Source organism: Sparus aurata, chromosome 16 (genome assembly GCF_900880675.1).
Source record: "Sparus aurata chromosome 16, fSpaAur1.1, whole genome shotgun sequence".
Lineage (NCBI taxonomy): Eukaryota > Metazoa > Chordata > Actinopteri > Spariformes > Sparidae > Sparus > Sparus aurata.
Window position 1 is genome coordinate 11,853,595 of NC_044202.1, and position 17,219 is coordinate 11,870,813.

Here is a 17,219-nt window from a genome sequence, read left to right on the forward strand (position 1 = left end):
AAAAATCAATATCAACCCTGTCACAGACAGTTTAAGTTGACATTTGACTTGAGTGTCTGTACAAAATGTCACAGCAATCCATCTAATAGTTACTGAGATATGTCAGTCTGGACAATATCGGTGCGTGGACAGACCAACAAATGGACGCTGCAATCTTTACAGCCAAATAACAATGCACTGGTGATATCTGCAGTAATCTGAAGGTGGACAATGAAGATCAACAAAATCACAAATACCCAAATCTTTATTTTTTTTAGTATCAGTCAACATTTTTTTTACATTTATTTACAATCTTCATAAAAAGGACAAACACAACAAACGGACATGGTGTTCTAAAACTCAGTTTCTTGAAGTCTATGAAATCAAAGTAAAATTATGTTCTCCATTGTTCTCCTCCTCGCTGAGCCGAGCCATGGACCCTGAAAAAATCCAATGAACAGCCACTAGTTAATGGGTGATAAACCCCTTAGATTGCACACACACACATTCCTTCAAGTGCATGACAAAAAAGGAAGGACAGATGTTGAGTTTGTCCTCACCTGCTCAGACCAGCGGGTAGCTGGCTGCAGTAGCGATGCCACACTGGTTGTGTTTGTTCCTGCTCATCATGATGTATCCTTTGTCTCCCCATTGTAGACCCCAGCTACAGACACACACAAATTACCATCAATATTCAGCTGCTCGGCACAAAACGGAATCATAATCACCATATTGGCCACAAAAGCAAGCAGAGGTATAAGGATCTGTGTTCTGATGGAGGTGAAATAATGGCTGCAATTCTTTGTAATTGATAGTTTGGGAAGTTGACAACACCCTGAGTGAGTTTCACTTCATTTTCACAGCTATAATTAAGACGCCTTACTGCTGCTGTCGGTGGAAAACAGCACTTTAGGTTTCAGTTTGAGTGCTGGCAGGAGATTGGCCCATGATTTAATAATGCGAGCAACCGATTTGGGTGTTAACACAAAATCTTACCAAGTATACAATTTTAGTCAAATTTCTAGTCAAAATATCTCATTACACTTAATATCAGACAGAATCACTTAGAGTGTAACAGTTCGGTGAGATAGAAGGGCCTGTTTTTAAACAATTTCTTTGCTTGCACTCATTATTTTGTACTCATTTTTGGAGAAGCATTTTTTTCCCAGCGTACCTGTTCTTGACCAGCCAGTAGTCATTTCCGCTGTCACTGCCGTAGCCCACAGCCAGCACGCCGTGGTCCAGGTCTGTGCTGCTGCAGTCTGGCTCATCATACATTCCTAGAATTACACATAAAGGCAGATTAGACAGACATATGGATAGATTCCAAAAGAAGAGCAGAACCCACTTCATTTCCCTGCTGGAAAAAACAGCATAGACCAGCACCAAAACACAACGTATGCTGGTCTTGCTGGTGACAGCAAGACCAGCATATGTTGTGTTTTGGTGCTGGTCTGTGCAGGTTATTCCAGCAGGGTTGATAAGAATGTTTTTGGAGTGGAGGCAACAAACTGTTCACCTGACTGATAGAGCTGGAAGGAGACGTGAGAAGCATCGATGCCCACAGACACAGGTCCGATGGTGGCCACAGCCTCCCGCAGGGCGTCTTCATCGCCTTGTTTCACATCAACGTAGCCCGTGCATTTGGCACCAATGGAGTCAGGCTTGAAACGGCACTGACCGTCCTAATAACGAGGAAAAAGTTGACAAGTTATTACCACAGGGACACATTATGAAAGTGGAGTACATCAGGAAACAAAAGTCCATGAAATTACTTTTCACTAAAAGGCAGTTTCAGGGTTTGGGGTTCACTTTACATTTGGTCCACAAGATGGCAGTATTGTACACCTGTTACATGGAGGGCCATGAGACATACAGTGCTTTCTCTATTACACTTAAAAGTAACAATTGGTTTCACAGAAATAAAGAAATGGTACTACTACATGTTGATTTACATTTTTAAGGTCGAAACAGCCCAAAGTTATGTACAGTGTGACCTTTTCTGTTTACCTCAGCCTCATAAGGGTAGGACTCCTCAGTGTCTATGCCTCCGTTGGCTTGGATGTACTTGAAGGCGTTGTCCATCAGGCCTCCATCGCAGCCCATGTTGCCGTAGTCGGTGGAGCAGTCGACCAGCTGCTGCTCGCTCAGAGACACCAGCTTCCCAGTCTTCCTGAAGTGCTGACCCTCCAGCGACCCAGTCTGACAGAGACACATGGATTGATGTCAAAACCAGTGTAAAGCTTCCTGCACTAACAAAAGAAAGGACATTGTTGTATTTCTTTTACATACCGTACTGAAGGCCCAGCAGGAGCCGCACTGCTTCTGATCCTTGACATCGGTGACATAGCCCTTTTCTCTCCAGTCGACAGAGGTGGGCAGGTCGTTGCCGTCAGGCAGGCTGAGGAAGGTAGAGCCCTGGCGAGGCAGAGAGGCGTTGAAGTAGCGCAGGCAGCCCTGGGAAATCAGTCGCTTGTACTCCTCATTTTCCTGGTGAAGAGGGACACAAATTCAGAGCGTTACTTGACTGGGTCTTTATACAAAATGTCATTGTACTCTACCAGATGGCGCAAATGGTGACATTTCCTTTGGCATACCATGTCAGCAAAGTAGGTCATGCCAAGGCGGTAGGACTTGATGCCCTCATCGGCCATGATGTTGTGCACCAGCACCAGTTTGCGGTTGTTGAGCCAGGTTTGCTTACGCTGAGCCTCCTCTGATGGAGAGCTGTAGGACCTTCCTGCGAATCACAGAGGGAAATTATCAGGGATGAATTATTAATCAGTGAACTCCTTTTCCAGTGAAGACATTAGCTGACAAACAAAGTGCAAGCCTTGAAATAAGCTACAGCTGACTCTCTATCAAGATGTAGATAGTGTATATAACTGTCATATATGTACTTTATTTATATCTTTATAATTTTTTAAATCTTGTTTCCTCTTTACTTGCCGACTGAGTCACTCTTTCCTTTACCTTTGGACTCTTAAGCCACTATAACATGAGAATATCTCCGGTCAAGCATCAATAAAGTTTACCTTGTCTTATCTTAAACAATGACATTTGCGCTGTTTGTGAATGAGCACTCACTGAGCTTCACTGGCAGGTTAAACTTAACAAGATCTAGGCTGCTGTGTTTGACATCAGACCGCAATCAGAGAAACTCACCAAACTTGAGCTTCCAAGCGTGGAACTCCAGGTCCTCCAGAGAGAAGCTGGCACAGCTGGCCACGGCCAGAACAGCAGCTACGACCAGCAGCAGCTTCATCCTGACAGAAAACAGAGCAGAAATGAGATCCTCTGCGACTTGCAGGAAACCACACAGGTTGAGAGTGAACTCTTTCACTTCAGCTTTGCCTCGCAAAGGTTTCTCTGACGTGACGTTCCCTATCACCTCTCGTGCCCGGTTTCTTTGACTCACTCTCTTATCTCAACCTCAAACCCTTTCTCCTATTTATGAGACTCTGTTTTCTTCTTTGCGCAAGAAGAGTGTGCACTTGTCTGTCTGTCTGTGTGTGTGTGTGTTGTAGTCTATGCTTACCTGCCTCTATGTCCTTGTGTATGTGTGGTGAAGCCTGAGGTATAACAACCTGTAGGTGGTGCAGGGCTGTGACAGAGTGGCGATCTTTTATAGCCGGCTGCAGTTATGACTTGGATGTCCAGTCAGGTGGCTGTCAGCAGCTTGTAAAGTGAGAGAGAAAGGCAGAGTCAATCATTGAAACAGGGTTGGGTGAGTTATGCATTATGAGAAGTTCGCATGATGCCATTATTTTGGGAAACACATTTTGTCAACCTCAGCAAAAGAAGGAACATCAGGCTCATGATTTATCTTCTCAACAACTGAAATTTATATGAGAACATGATCAGTCACTCAGCAGTTTGTCTGTGTGCTGTCACGATGCCTTCGTGTAAAAAAAAAAAACACTCAGTTTCCTCCGGTGCTCTCTGATTCCACTCACATACTGATGGGGATTTCTCCAGAAAAAAAAACAAAAGTAAAACAGACAAACAGATGCGACAACATATGCATGTCCCAACATGTGGCGTCGCCCACCTGTTTTGGAGGTAACCTTAGTAACTACAGTATGGCACGCTGGAAAGTGCATTAGAATGGAGGCGCTTCTTCTCGGATATGTAGGTGGCACTTACCTACTGAAGGTTTGTTTTGATTTACATGAATGATCAGGTTTTATTTGAAACCCTCATCAAACTCCTCCACATCTGACTGAAGTGTTTTCTCTTCTGCTTAAACACTTCGAGGAAACCATGTCAAAAGGCACACACTCAAACGAATTATGTGAACCTCTGTGAAGGACTCTGTGAACACATTCTGATAAATTGAACTCTCCTCCACCTTTTTATGATTCATGAAGGTGTTTCCATTGACAGTTGTTCAAGATTTCCTTTCTGTTTCCATGCACACATCCTGTTTTCAGCTTGACTGTTCTGCATGTCACTGTCAGGAAGTGCACTGGCAGAATTATTCTGATATTGAACCGACGAAAACACGCAAGGAGGCTGAATAACGAGAAAATAAAAGCAGAAACAAGTGCTGGGAACTTTACTAGTGAGTTCACCCTGATAGAAACTACAGTGTGAATTCTTCTTTTAACACATCGTGTGTGTCTCTGTCCTTCTCTCCTGCTGGCCTGTTGTCTCTCTGTCTGTCTGTTTGTGTGTCACAAGGCCTGCGAGTCGTGACAGTGTGAGACCATAAAGATGCTGTGGCGAGAGAGAAAAACTCAGAGCTAAGCTAAAAGTTTACGGATGTCATTGAACTCTATCAGCTCGTCTAGTGTTTTTACAACCAGGCAGGGACAGTGTTCGTACACATGCTTGGGTTCCTTCCTATAAAAACAATGCCAATAGTTTACCAGACAATAACACTGGCACATAAAGAACAACAACAGAAACAGAAGAGCTGCTTTTGATATATTTACATTTATATTTATCTACTTCATGTACAGTTAAGTTGAGATTCCAGTGGTTCCCAACCTATGGGTTGGGCACTCTCCAAAGGATCACAACTTTTCTAATCTTTGCCTTTCGTTTGCGAACGGCTCGATGCCTCAATCTCGTTGAGCTTGGAACAGGTTTTAAATGAAACCGGGAGAGAGGTTAACTTACAGATGTCTAAACGTGAGGAGAGGAGCCAACCAGACACTGCTTTTTAAGGTCACGTGATGTCACAAGCTCGTGATTCTTTTTTTTTTTTCCACGTAAAATCTAAATCTGAAAAACAACTAGTGACGACAGCTTTCACATGAATGCAGTAGAGTAAAAAGTACACTATTTCCCTTTGAAATGTGGCAGAGAGGAGGTGCAAAGTAGTGGGAAATTGGTATACTCAAGGAACATTTAAGTACTTAAGTGCAGAGTACAGTACTTCACAGTCACTTTCCACCACTACAGTTGGCGAGCGGCTCCTTGCATAATCCTCTGTGATGTTTTTTGTTTTTGCCTCAAAAAAAAGGTCAGAAAATGCTTGCCTTGAAGTCTGAAAAAAGTCACTTATATTGAGTTTTATCAAGAAACTAAAAGGCCAAGTGCAACTTTATACAGACATAGAAGCGTGTGATCTACCTGCTGCACTATAAACCATTTACAAGAACAGTCAAGTGACAGGATTGGGTCATGAGACAGCACCATACAAATACAAGGTTTGTGTGTGCATGTGGCCTTGAGAAAGCTTAACATAAAGCATGTAAAGACATCTATCCATACGACTATATTTACAGTTGTTTAATGGCACAAAAAAAAACAGTTTTCAATGGTCTCTTTGTGTAGCTTTCTCATCTTTTGGTTGCAAGTCATTGTGTTTTATTTGTTTCCTACGGCTTGCACATGACCATGATGACCATTAGGTTATAGTTCTGGAAATGACACACTAACTAACGGAAATGCAAGACAGGGGATGGACAGGTTATGTTATGTAAGGCAATTAAAAGAAGCCTTTGTTTACGGCCTTATACGGTCAGTTAACAGGTTAAGTGTCAGCTTGTAAAAAGATTAGAATAAATGTCACAGTAGTCAGCGGAGTGGAATATAACAATTATAACAATAAGTGGTTTATGATGTAGACTTTGATTAAATTGGATGGTCAACAAAGGCAAATATACAATATGGATCACAGTTATTTCAGATAGAATAGGGAATATATGTAAGACTGGTTCTTGATCAGTTTTGTTTTGATTGTTGTGATGATCAAACAAATGATTCTGTGTGAGTGTGAATCTGCATCCTATCATATGACTTTTACCATTGACCAGTCACAGGGCTTGGGTTACTGTAAAAGCTGACTCAGTGCATTGACACCATGCATGAGATGAGCCGTTCTCAGGAACTGCTGCTTAATGTTAGGGACTGATAACACTGACTTCCCCATTTTGAAGTCTACCACGGTACTGTCCGTGTACGGGGATATTATGGTGGGGGTAATTTTCCAAAAACTACTTTTGGTCAAATAACATTAACACACTGCACACATGATTAGAATTATGGCATATATGAAGTTCCTAACTGCCAGGCAGTCACACAGGTCTGCTAGAACATTTCTGACACATCACTTACAGCACTCATATGGTCTGATGAGCCATGACTTATTATTTAAGTAGCCATCTTATATGATAAATGCACCAATCCTGTTCCAGTACCTAGACAAGAAGGTACATTCATTTCCTATAAGTTAACTGTAGATTAGGGCTACAAGATTGTCCAAAACCATTAAACTATACCTGTTATTCTTTCGCAGAACCTGGTTTCATCTTCAGATGTCTTTTTTTTTTTTGGCTTGAGCAACGATCCAAAACCAAAAGATATTGAGTGTGCAACCAAATACAACAAAGATAAACATTAAATCTGCACACTGGAACCAACGTCGTGTTGGGCATTTTTACTTGCATTAACAACTGACACATTAATTGGTTATCCACCTATACTTTTTCTGGTCAGGCTGAGAGAACACATTTCTGTCGTATAGACTCCGCAGTTTCTCCAAAGCATTACCTGTGGCGATGAGTTAATAATGAGCTAAAAAGAGTAAAACAAAGAAATGTTATAGATGATCTTAAAACCTTAAAACCACTCTCAATGCCTCTGTAGTTACTGCTCTCAACCTCTGTAGGGCAGAGTGTCTCTGAGGTGTCAAATACTCTGCTTTTGCAGTGTTATAAACTCACCAGGAGAGGGCAGCATTTCCTCAGGCTTCGCTTATACGTCTCGTCGGCCCATATGTTCACATTGCTCCCACACATTCAGTTGCATGTCAGTAATAACATTAAGTCCTTCTAAGTAATTGAAGTACTTTTTTACGCTGCTTCCTCTGTAAATTGAACGCTACGCTGAATTAATCAGTGCAATATGATCAGCATAATGATTAAGCTTGTAAAACAATTAGCTCCTCCATACAGTATGATGGTCACACATGGCGATTATCAACGCCATGTGGATTTATAAACATCTAAGTGATATAATGTGACAATAGCTGTGGGTGCATGCGAACTGCGGAGAAGATCCTGAAGGATCCTGTGTGAAAAGGAAACCCTCTGACCCAGTGACAATACTAGTGTGAAGAGGCAGAGTGGGCTGCTTGGCAATGGACCCTCTCCCTGGTAAACTCTTATAATTTCATTACTCTACATGATTCCTCAGCTTAGAGCCAATCACATAGTTGGCTGCTCTCTAGCGGAGGTCACGCATAACAGCCGCTAAATTGCGACAGTGGCCCAGACTGGCATACCTTAGCACATAATCTGATTATCGGATCAATAACACAGCAACATTTGGTGCATAGCTGGGATGGCTGGCCCCTTCTCCGGTTACACATTGCTGGCATTCACCACTCGTTCCCACTTTATAGGTGACAAAGTGTGAATGCGAGCAGGAATTCAAATGGAAGGCCTCTCGAATAAGACGAGTTGCATGGCGTAACCCTCGATCACATCTGGTGGTGCTACTGTCGCTACGATTCATAGGGCTACTAAAATATCCACACATCGATACAGAGTGTGGGGATGAGAGGCTGAGCTTAATTAGGCCTTAATTGTATATCAGGTGTGTTCTGTCCAATACTGAGACCATCTTCTTGAATCGAATGTTAATGTCTGTAATTAGGAGTTTATCATATTAGCAGTAATCACCACACATAGCAGCAAACGGGAGGATCCTGCTCTCAACAGACAGGACCGCCTCTTCATGGAGCGCTCCGTCCTGATTGGATAGAGTGGGCAGGAATACCACAACGAGTATTTTCTCTTTTACTGCATGAGCAGAGGGAGAAGAGACATGGGTAACTGAACCGACATACTGTTACAGTATTTTTTATTTAAATACGTGTTAAATAGCTCTATATTCCGGCAGTAATCCCTGGAATATAGAGCTATTTAACACGTATTTAAATTAAAAATACTGTATATCACTTACAGCAGCTTTGATATATGTACATTACTATGAATTGTTACATAGAGCCCCTTTAAAGGGCAATTCTGCGTTAAAAAATTAGACAGCATGAACAGCGATTCATGTCATATATTTCTATGTTTAATTAGGATAAAATTTTTCTCGAGAAACAGTTGGCGGGCAAAATTGAACCTTATGGCAGCTGCGATTTGAAGAAGGGGCAATTTACCAAAAAAATATTTATTGACATCACAATCTTCTTGGACACAAATTTGAGAACCGACACACACACGTAAAAATTCAAAAGTATTAAATATTTGAAGTCCAAATTCAAAACATCCAAGAGCGACACAGAGGACTTCAATGGAACAGCATCATCACAGTGAAACACAATCTCTGAGTCTGTTCAGAGCAACAGCAACAACAACAAAACTTGTTGAACTGATCACACCTTTGACATGTTTTTGACCTTTGTTGTCCACAAAAGATTCCATCATACATACATGAGAAACCCCTCCGTCGACACGCTCTCTTTAGAAAACAAAATAAACTGAATCACGATCATTTTTCGGAACACTGGCCTAACCAAACATTTTTAGAAATGCACATGAACACCAATAAATAGAAACACTTTATTTCAGAGGACAAAATGAAATCATAACAACCAAAAATAAAAAGGCATCATGACGACAGTCACAAAGCACAGCCCGCCATAATTGCTGCTCCTGTTTATCGCCTCATGTTGCATTTGTGCGATGCAGATAAGTGGATGATGACGACCACTGTACAAACAAAGAGCATGAGACAGAGATAACCAGGGACGTTGGAGGGAATCCCTGCTCACCACTATCCATCCCCTAGTCCCCACATTCATCCCTCTATCTCTCTGTCCTCTGCAAAAGTCTGTTGTGATCCCGTCTGTCTCAGTCCAAACAGGTCACTGTGGCTCGCACCTCGCCAAGGTCTGTGCTGCACCAGCAGCGTCAGGAGAGAGAAGGGAGAGAGAGAGAGAGAGATGCGAGTAACAGCACAGATTATAGCCAGTGACACTCTCTCGCTCTTCCCTTTCTGTCCCTTGCTCTGCTTTATCTCCATGGTGCACACACGTCGACCTGGAGCAAGGCTGTATACTGGCAGGGGAGGCCAGGAGCAGAGAGAGGAGAGGGTGGATGGATGGGGATGAGTGTGTGCATGTGTTTGTGTGTGTGTGTGTGTGTGTGTGTGTGTGTGTGTGTGTGTGTGTGAGAGAGAGAGAGAGGAGGTGGGAGGGTGGGGGGGGGATAAAGGGACACGCTGCCTCAATAGCGGAGCAGGTCCAGGGACTAATTGGATCTGGTAATGGCTGGTCAATGTGACTGAAGGGCTCGTTAGAACCAGTACAGCTCCTTGCCTTTCTTGTGCTGCTGGAGGCCTGAGAAAAAAGGACAAGGAAACAATGAGAACAATGGCGGACGACAGAACACAGGTTGTCATGGAGCCTACTTTTGCCAAACATCCTGTTTTAGAGGAGCTTCTGTGATGATTATGATGTATTGTGTGTGTGTGTGTGTCTGTGTGTGTGTCTGTGTGTCTGTGTTTGTGTAAGAGGACGGTGGGAGTGTCTATGGCATCACACCTGTATGCATCTGCATTTCCTAAAGAGGATATCACAAAGGTTGAAAGTTGATGTGTGTGCAAGAGTGTCTTTATTTGTGTGAAGGGCTGTCGGGAGGCACAAGTTCCTCTGTGTTTGAGCCAATTAATGTAACATGTAAAAGCAAAATTGGTGCACTGACCAATTTTAGCCTATTAATGACTAATTGCTGGATGTAGTAATTAGTTTAAGGAAAAGCATCACAGAATTTCTTCTGTTACAGGTGGAAACATAATATTTGCTAAACATAAAAGGCCTAAGGTCTGAGTTCATACGATGAACAAGTCAGTCACTAGAATAATTGCTAACTGCTGCCAGCTGTATCCTTTTCATACATCCATGACTGTTTGCTTTTTACCCAGTGTTGGTGATCACACCGCTCGGAGCTTTGGACCGCTGGGAGAAACAGGTTTGACAACCCTGGAGCTAGCTCATTAGCATGCTAACCTATGTGTCTCTCTCTCGTCAACAGAAGACACAGTCACGGATACATGCTGATGTTTCTTCACATGCTGGGGATTATTTAGATTAATTTTTGAACATTTTGATCTATAATTCATACACATTGGACCTTTAACTGGAGGAAATGTTGAATGCAAAAAATCACATGAATAAAGTTTTAACACTCATTTGACCTGCTAAATTTGACATTTACACTGGATTAAAGTACATATTATTGAAATTTAAGTTGCTGGAATCCGTTGCTACCAAGAATGTAATATAACTTATTTTAGTTTTGAGATACAGCTATTTAGTTCAAATATGTTGTGTTAATCATTGTTTATTTTGTCAGAATTACACAAGGAAATACAGATTTCAATGGTCCCTTGTGACAAACAATTAAAAGGATGTATTATTCATGCTATTTCAACGGATGTGCTCAGCTTAGATAGTATTTTAAGTGCCGTAAAGGGGATGATAAACTTCTACTGTGGACAACATGGGTTAAGTGTTCTTTTATTATATTCAATACTTGACACAATTTACAGATTAAGAAAAAAAAAGCATCAGTTTCTCAAAGTATTGTATCTATAAGATGATCCAAACTTTCCATTTCCCTTTTTTTCTACACTGTAAATAAAAGAACATTTTTATTGTCCAAACAGCATTGGAAAAAGCCTGACACAGTCGTGTGGTTACCTGCATCCATGTTGAGTGCCAGCGACTGGCTGACATCTGCAGGTTGAAGCAGGCTCGGCCAGGACGCAGTGGGCTCCAGCTTGCTCACCTCATAGTGGCTTGGCAAGGTAGGGAGATGAGGTGGCCTCACCGTGGGCATGAGCAGGGGCCCGTAGTGGGGCTCCAAAGCAGACGTTGAGTACAGTTCGTGGAGAGGCCTCGGGGGTCCGTAGGCCTGGGCCTGGGGATATGCCCAGCTTTCTGGCGGGTGAGGGTGGGAGTGAGGATGAGCGTGCGGGTGCGGGTGCGGGTGAGGGTGAGCATGAGCGTGTGGGTGCGGCAGGCCCGGGTGCAACCCTGAAGCGTATGGGTCCATGGAATAGGAAGGAGCGCCCGTCTCACAGTGGGAGCGACTCTGAGGCGAGGAGTAGTTACTGTCCCAGAAGGAAGGGGGGAAGCTTCGTCGACTGCTCGGTGAAGGGGTATCTAAAGATGATGGAGGATAAACAACAATCGGATTTAGGCCAAGTCACAAACAGTTGCACAACTGTGTTGTATATCACTTGATTTGTGGGGACGAACGATGTGAGGGGAGCAACCCATGCTAAAACGTCCATGTCACTCACATGACTGCTACACCCTCTAGCCCAGATATCTTCCCCATTGGATCATACTGTCACACAGCCGGAGCCCCAACAAGACACAAATAAACACAACCACGTTCTAGCAGACAGAGAGAGAGAGAGAGATTGACAGAGAGAAAGGTAGAAAAGAGAGCCGTCCCTATATCCTAGAGTTCTATATAAGGCCGACGCTCTGACCTGGAGGGAGCCCAAGGCCTTAAATCACTGGCTGTGGTGACATCTCTCACTCTCATGTCAGCCCGGTACTTCTGAAAGTCTCACAACACACTCATGCACACGCACACACTCAGACATGCAACCCTTTGCTAGCGCCCACCGCCCCTCTCCTCTGTCTCCTGCACCCCCACCTGTTGTTTTCTCTGCTCCCCCCTCTCCTCGCCCTTGACAGAATGTCAGCGAGCCATTATATGTTTTCTGGCAGTATACTTTTATATTTAGATATTCCCCCTGAAAACAGACACCACGCAGCACCCTGAGAGGTAGTGTTTCCCTTATCCCACCGACTACAGCGTGTATAAATCTGACGGGGCAGGCGGGCGGGCAACTGACTGAGCACCCATTGTGGGGCAAGAGCTGGAGCGAGAGTCAGAATGGCAGCCGCGGAGACGTTTGAAGGGGATACGTCGGCGAGGCTGTGCGCTTACGGCCATGTATAAACATAGCATCTGTTGTGAGGCAGGAAGCGTGTGTTAGTGCCGAAATGAAGACGTCCGACTGAACTAGGAAAGAGACTAACAGCGACAGCAGACAGAGGGAGAGAGGAGAGGCTATAGGCCCTACATGGATATCCAAGAGACGTCTGCAGGCTGCTGGTGGAAGGAGTGTCCAAAAGGTTGCCAAAGCACTCAAGACCATGCAACAACTGAACTCTAAAAGTTGACTTTAATACATTTTGGGAGATTTTTTCGCCGCAAAAGCTAAAAACAAATCTAGGTGTGAATGTCTTCTCTTCCTTTTCCCTTATTTGTTACCCTAACCAGAGTGAAAGAAGTCCCTTTGACTCCCAACAGCTCCTGACCTTCATGACCCCTGAACCCTGCTCCCCGACCTCTCCGGGGACAACAGTCCCAACGAGCAGCTCTTAAGTCCTGTCACCAGATCACATCACCTGTCTGACGCTCTGCTGTGCTCTGCAGAACTGTCAGCTCACTCTGTGTGGCCTCAAAAGACAACTGTGGCACCTGTGCTCACATTGATAAATGGAAATTATGAAACTGCAGTGCACATAACCAGCCAACACTCAGTTCACCCAACATTCAGCAGGCCGGTGTGACTCTCTCTCAGCTTAACTTGTGCATTAACACTCAGACCACCAGTACCCTAATTATGTTTTACGATTAAAAAAATAGTTTTAAGTGGCAATATGTAAAAAAATAAATAAAAAAATATGTTGAAAACGATCAAAAACGATCTAAAAGTAGCAACAGAATTTGAAAAAATACAGTATTGTTTTTCAGGAAAGTTAGTTAGTATCACTCTCAATGTTCGAACCAGCTACACTCTGGTGATATACTGCCCCCTATGTGTGTGGAGTATGGATTTGACAGGTGGCCAATTCAGACATATTGCACCTTTAATGTTTTTGTGTAATAAAATGGCGATTGTTTTCTTTATGTTCGCACACTGGACGTGAGATTTAACGGAGTTTGTGCTTATCATTACACCGTGGGGTGTAGCCAACTCAAATCTGTAGTTTTTATTAAAGTTCCAGTGACTATACATGAATGAAAACATAATGATGAATATCATAATACATTCATGCCAATAGATCCTTCTATACTGGAATTTTTGAATCCCTCCATTACAATGAATGGGTAGCATGTCTTTGAAAGTTCACTGCGTATACACTGACAGGTGTGTGCTTTAATCGTATGAATAGTCTTCACACATGGACAATTTGGTCTACCTGTGCCCTGTGGGTCTGATGCCCGTCGTTTGCCCTCTCCGTCCATGTAGGTGCTGAGGGCCCTGGAGAAGTGCTCGTCCACCACACTACTGATGTCCCCCTGGTAGTAGGTGAAGAGGACACAGCGAGAAGTCAGATACTCTGCCTCGGGGGCCTCCACCTTCTCCTTGGGGCCCTCGTCTGGCCTCAAAGCCGCAGGCGTGAAAGAGGATGAGGAAGAGCTGGATGAAGACGAGGAGGAAGTTGATCCTCCGGGGCCCGGGCCCCCAGACATCCCCTCGGGACCCCTGGGAGTGTCCATAAAATCCCGGCAGAGAGAAGAAGTTCTGCTCAGACCTGTGGGAGCCTGCGAGGGGGTGTCAGAGAGAGGGGGGTTGAGACAGGTGTTGCAGAGGACAGTCCCAGAGCTGCCTGTGAGACATTTTTGACATAATGTTTTTCTTTGTGTGTGGCAGCACGGGCATGTGCGCGCAACCGAGCAGTGCGCGCGCGTCAACATATGACTTGTGTGGGTGCAGAATGACTTCTGTGATTGTTAAAACACAAACAGCTCTGCAAATATGGATGCCCATAAATGACCCATTAAATGAGGAAAAATTGCTCATCCAGCATTACAACGATTTCAGAAATACATGCGGCAACGTTTCCATCAGTTCTTTGCTTTTACGCACAAGTTGCGTAAACCAGCCTAATAGTTGCTCCTCATATCAACCACCCATCTCCTCGCTAACACTGGAAATCACAAAAAAAAAGATGTATGACAGGAACATTTGAACATTCGCTCACTTCCTACCTGTAAGCTACTGATAAAAGCAGGAGCAGTCGTTGCGTACGGTGCGTAATGTCCATAGGCTGGGTACATAACATCCAAACAGCTCATGGTAAATGAGCGGCGTCCTCACTGTTCTGTGGAAACCGACCTTGCTGCGAGAAAGAGGGGAGACAACATTCCGGGCTTGTCTTTTAGCCGAAGAGAAACGCGCTCGTCTGACCGCTGATCAGTGTGGAAAAAGCCCTCGCCAGACTCGACATAGTCACCGCCAATAGAAAGGAGCGCACCTCTCCTGCTCCCTGCGTGCGCCACGACAGCTGCGGCAGCAAAATGTGGTGAGGTTTATGGAGCAAGCATGAGGGTGTCCTGTCCTGTACATCTCTGTGTCAATCCCTCCCACCTTCACCAGGCAGCAGCCCCCCCCGACACACCCCCACTATCACACGACATGTATGGCAGATTATTGATTGAGAGGATTGTTTCCTTTTGGCGTTGAAAATACACTGATGATAGCTGTAATTATTGAATAGATAGATAGGTAGGCAGAGAGAGAGAAAGTATAGGTGTAAATCATGTTGAAATGTATTTTCTAATGAGCCTAAGTGTTTTCTAGAAAGAAAACACCTGTGACCAATCGTGGCTCCACAACTTCTTCATCCTGTGTAAAATAAAGGTTAAATTGAAAGTCAGCCGGCTACCACAAATAGATCTGGATGAAGTCATGGAGCCGTCACAATGAGCACATAATACATGCAATACAGTGACTTTTTATTTCTTTCCATGTACCGTGTGTGGACACCGACAAAACTTTGTGTTCAGTCCAAAGCTGGAAGTGTATCCATGGTCTTAAAACAGCCGTTGGTTGCCAAGTAAACCCTGAAGTCATCTGAAGTATTTAGTGTGTTCCCAGAATGACACATAGGTGTCAACTATAGGTTGCATACACCGGTCATACCAACAGAGAGGAGAAAGGGACTCTGCACAAATCTATGACAAATTATCACCTATCAGCAGTGCAAACAAAAAGATATTTTCACACACACACACAAACATACCCGATGACAATCACAAACACAGCCGGAGTACAGAAATCATCATACATCATGCACAAAATGACATAAAAATACCACGTTTAAACATTAATCTTGATAAAAAAATAAAAAATAAAAACAAATTAGATACATTCTCCAGAAAGTGTAGTTTAGTTTTCCTGTTTTAAAGCTTTACAGGTGTCCTATGTTTGGGCATGCCAGTCTTTTTGACAGGCACTTGCCTATGTGCCTGGGAGAATAGTGTGGAAAATTTGCAGAATTCCATGGACGAGTGTCAGATGAGGTGGAATGTCTCTGATGTATGCGAGTGGACGAGCTCCTCGGGAAGTTACATCGTCCCTCTGCTGCGTTCCCTAGATGGGGAACATGACCAACAGCTCGCTATGCATACATCACACATAGTATGAATGACTGGTGGCAGGTTAATGGCATGCTAATGAATCGAACACGCTCTTAAATAGCATTGGATAAAGCGGACATGCAGCGCTGTGGTTCTTTGACCTCTTGTACCACGGTCTCGATAAACGGGTTTTGCAGCACAGCACTGCAACATTATACTGTAAATTGCATGGTTTTGTGTTGCATATAGCCTCAACAGAGGGTGTCAGTTGCCAAAAAACACTTTAAGGAATAGATTTAAGTGTTTAAATCCACAATCTCAACACTAGTGGGGCACTACTCCTACTTCAGTCCACTACCCTCGCAGCATGCTGTGCAATATGTGCCACTCGATCCATATATATGCAGTGTAATGCAGGCCAGAATTGGAGTCACGGAGAAAGAGAGTGATGCAATGCTAGAAAGCTCAGTGTTACACCAGCGTGATCAACAGCTGCAGCTGACAGAAGGGAAGGGAGGCCACTATTGGTATTAATGGCTATGACTACATTTTCTCTCTGTGTCTCTGTCTATCTTTCCGTCTCTGCCTCTCCCTCCCGCTTGTCCTCCCCGGTGATACGCACACCTTTTCTCCATTTGATCGCCCTGTGTTGCCCCCCCAGAACTTCCACCCCCCTACTGTCAATTGTGTGCACGTACAAGCCATGGCACTTGTCATCAACTGACCAAACTAGGAATAGGACAAGAGAGACAAACAGCCTGCAGAAACATGGCAGAGATCCCACGTTTAAAAACTACCGACAAGTGGGTCAGCACTTTTGTGTTTGTCAAGGATACTCAACTGTGCATGCTAAAATCTTTGCATGTACAGAACAGTATGTGCAAGTGTTGTGTACTTGTGTGTATGTGTTTGTGTGTGTGTGTGTGTGTGTGTGTGTGTGTGTGTGTGGAGGTGTCCCTGTGTCTACATTTACGTGTATATGCTGAAAATAAACACGGGTTACATCACTCCTTGTGACCCTTGCAGCACATCTAGGCCCCGCCTCTGTTGAAAGAGGACTGACCAGGGAAAGTCTCTGATTGGCTGAGATGTTGCAGGGCCAGTTGCGGTAGTAATGGCAACCTGGTTTTATTTAGACCACTATTCACATTGCAACACCACCATTAATAGTTTATTCCCCTATGCTACAAATACCTGAGTACATTAAAGAAAAAGGAGCACTGCTCAAGCTGCGGTACAGGTCGCGGAGCATCTCTTTAGTGCTCTGTGCTATTGCAGAAATATAAGACTAGGTTTCTTGAAAACTATGTGGGACACAGATTTTGGAAATCGAAAAAAGGCCTTGCCTTGTGATATTCGCACCAGTTCATTTCAATTTGG

General features: G+C 43.8%; 2 protein-coding genes across 3 annotated transcripts; both read right to left on the minus strand.

Annotated features, from left to right (window-relative positions):
- Positions 1-226: 226 nt before the first annotated feature.
- On the minus strand, positions 227-3,670 carry ctsl.1 (cathepsin L.1). 2 transcript variants are annotated; one of them, XM_030443086.1, is made up of 9 exons: positions 3,518-3,670; positions 3,145-3,245; positions 2,577-2,719; positions 2,272-2,469; positions 1,990-2,181; positions 1,499-1,664; positions 1,154-1,259; positions 540-643; positions 227-419 (listed from the first exon to the last, which is right to left on the minus strand). In XM_030443086.1, exons 2-8 carry the CDS (start codon positions 3,242-3,244, stop codon positions 544-546), a joined length of 1,005 nt encoding a protein of 334 aa, XP_030298946.1. In that variant the 5' UTR covers position 3,245; positions 3,518-3,670; the 3' UTR covers positions 227-419; positions 540-543. The 2 variants fall into 2 exon arrangements, with proteins under 2 accessions (XP_030298946.1, XP_030298947.1); XM_030443087.1 differs by having other exon boundaries at positions 3,522-3,586.
- Positions 3,671-8,597: 4,927 nt separating this feature from the next.
- Positions 8,598-14,803, minus strand: vgll2b (vestigial-like family member 2b). Its single transcript, XM_030443188.1, has 4 exons — positions 14,469-14,803; positions 13,676-14,021; positions 11,147-11,611; positions 8,598-9,784 (listed from the first exon to the last, which is right to left on the minus strand). Exons 1-4 carry the CDS (start codon positions 14,553-14,555, stop codon positions 9,741-9,743), a joined length of 942 nt encoding a protein of 313 aa, XP_030299048.1. The 5' UTR covers positions 14,556-14,803; the 3' UTR covers positions 8,598-9,740.
- Positions 14,804-17,219: the final 2,416 nt, after the last annotated feature.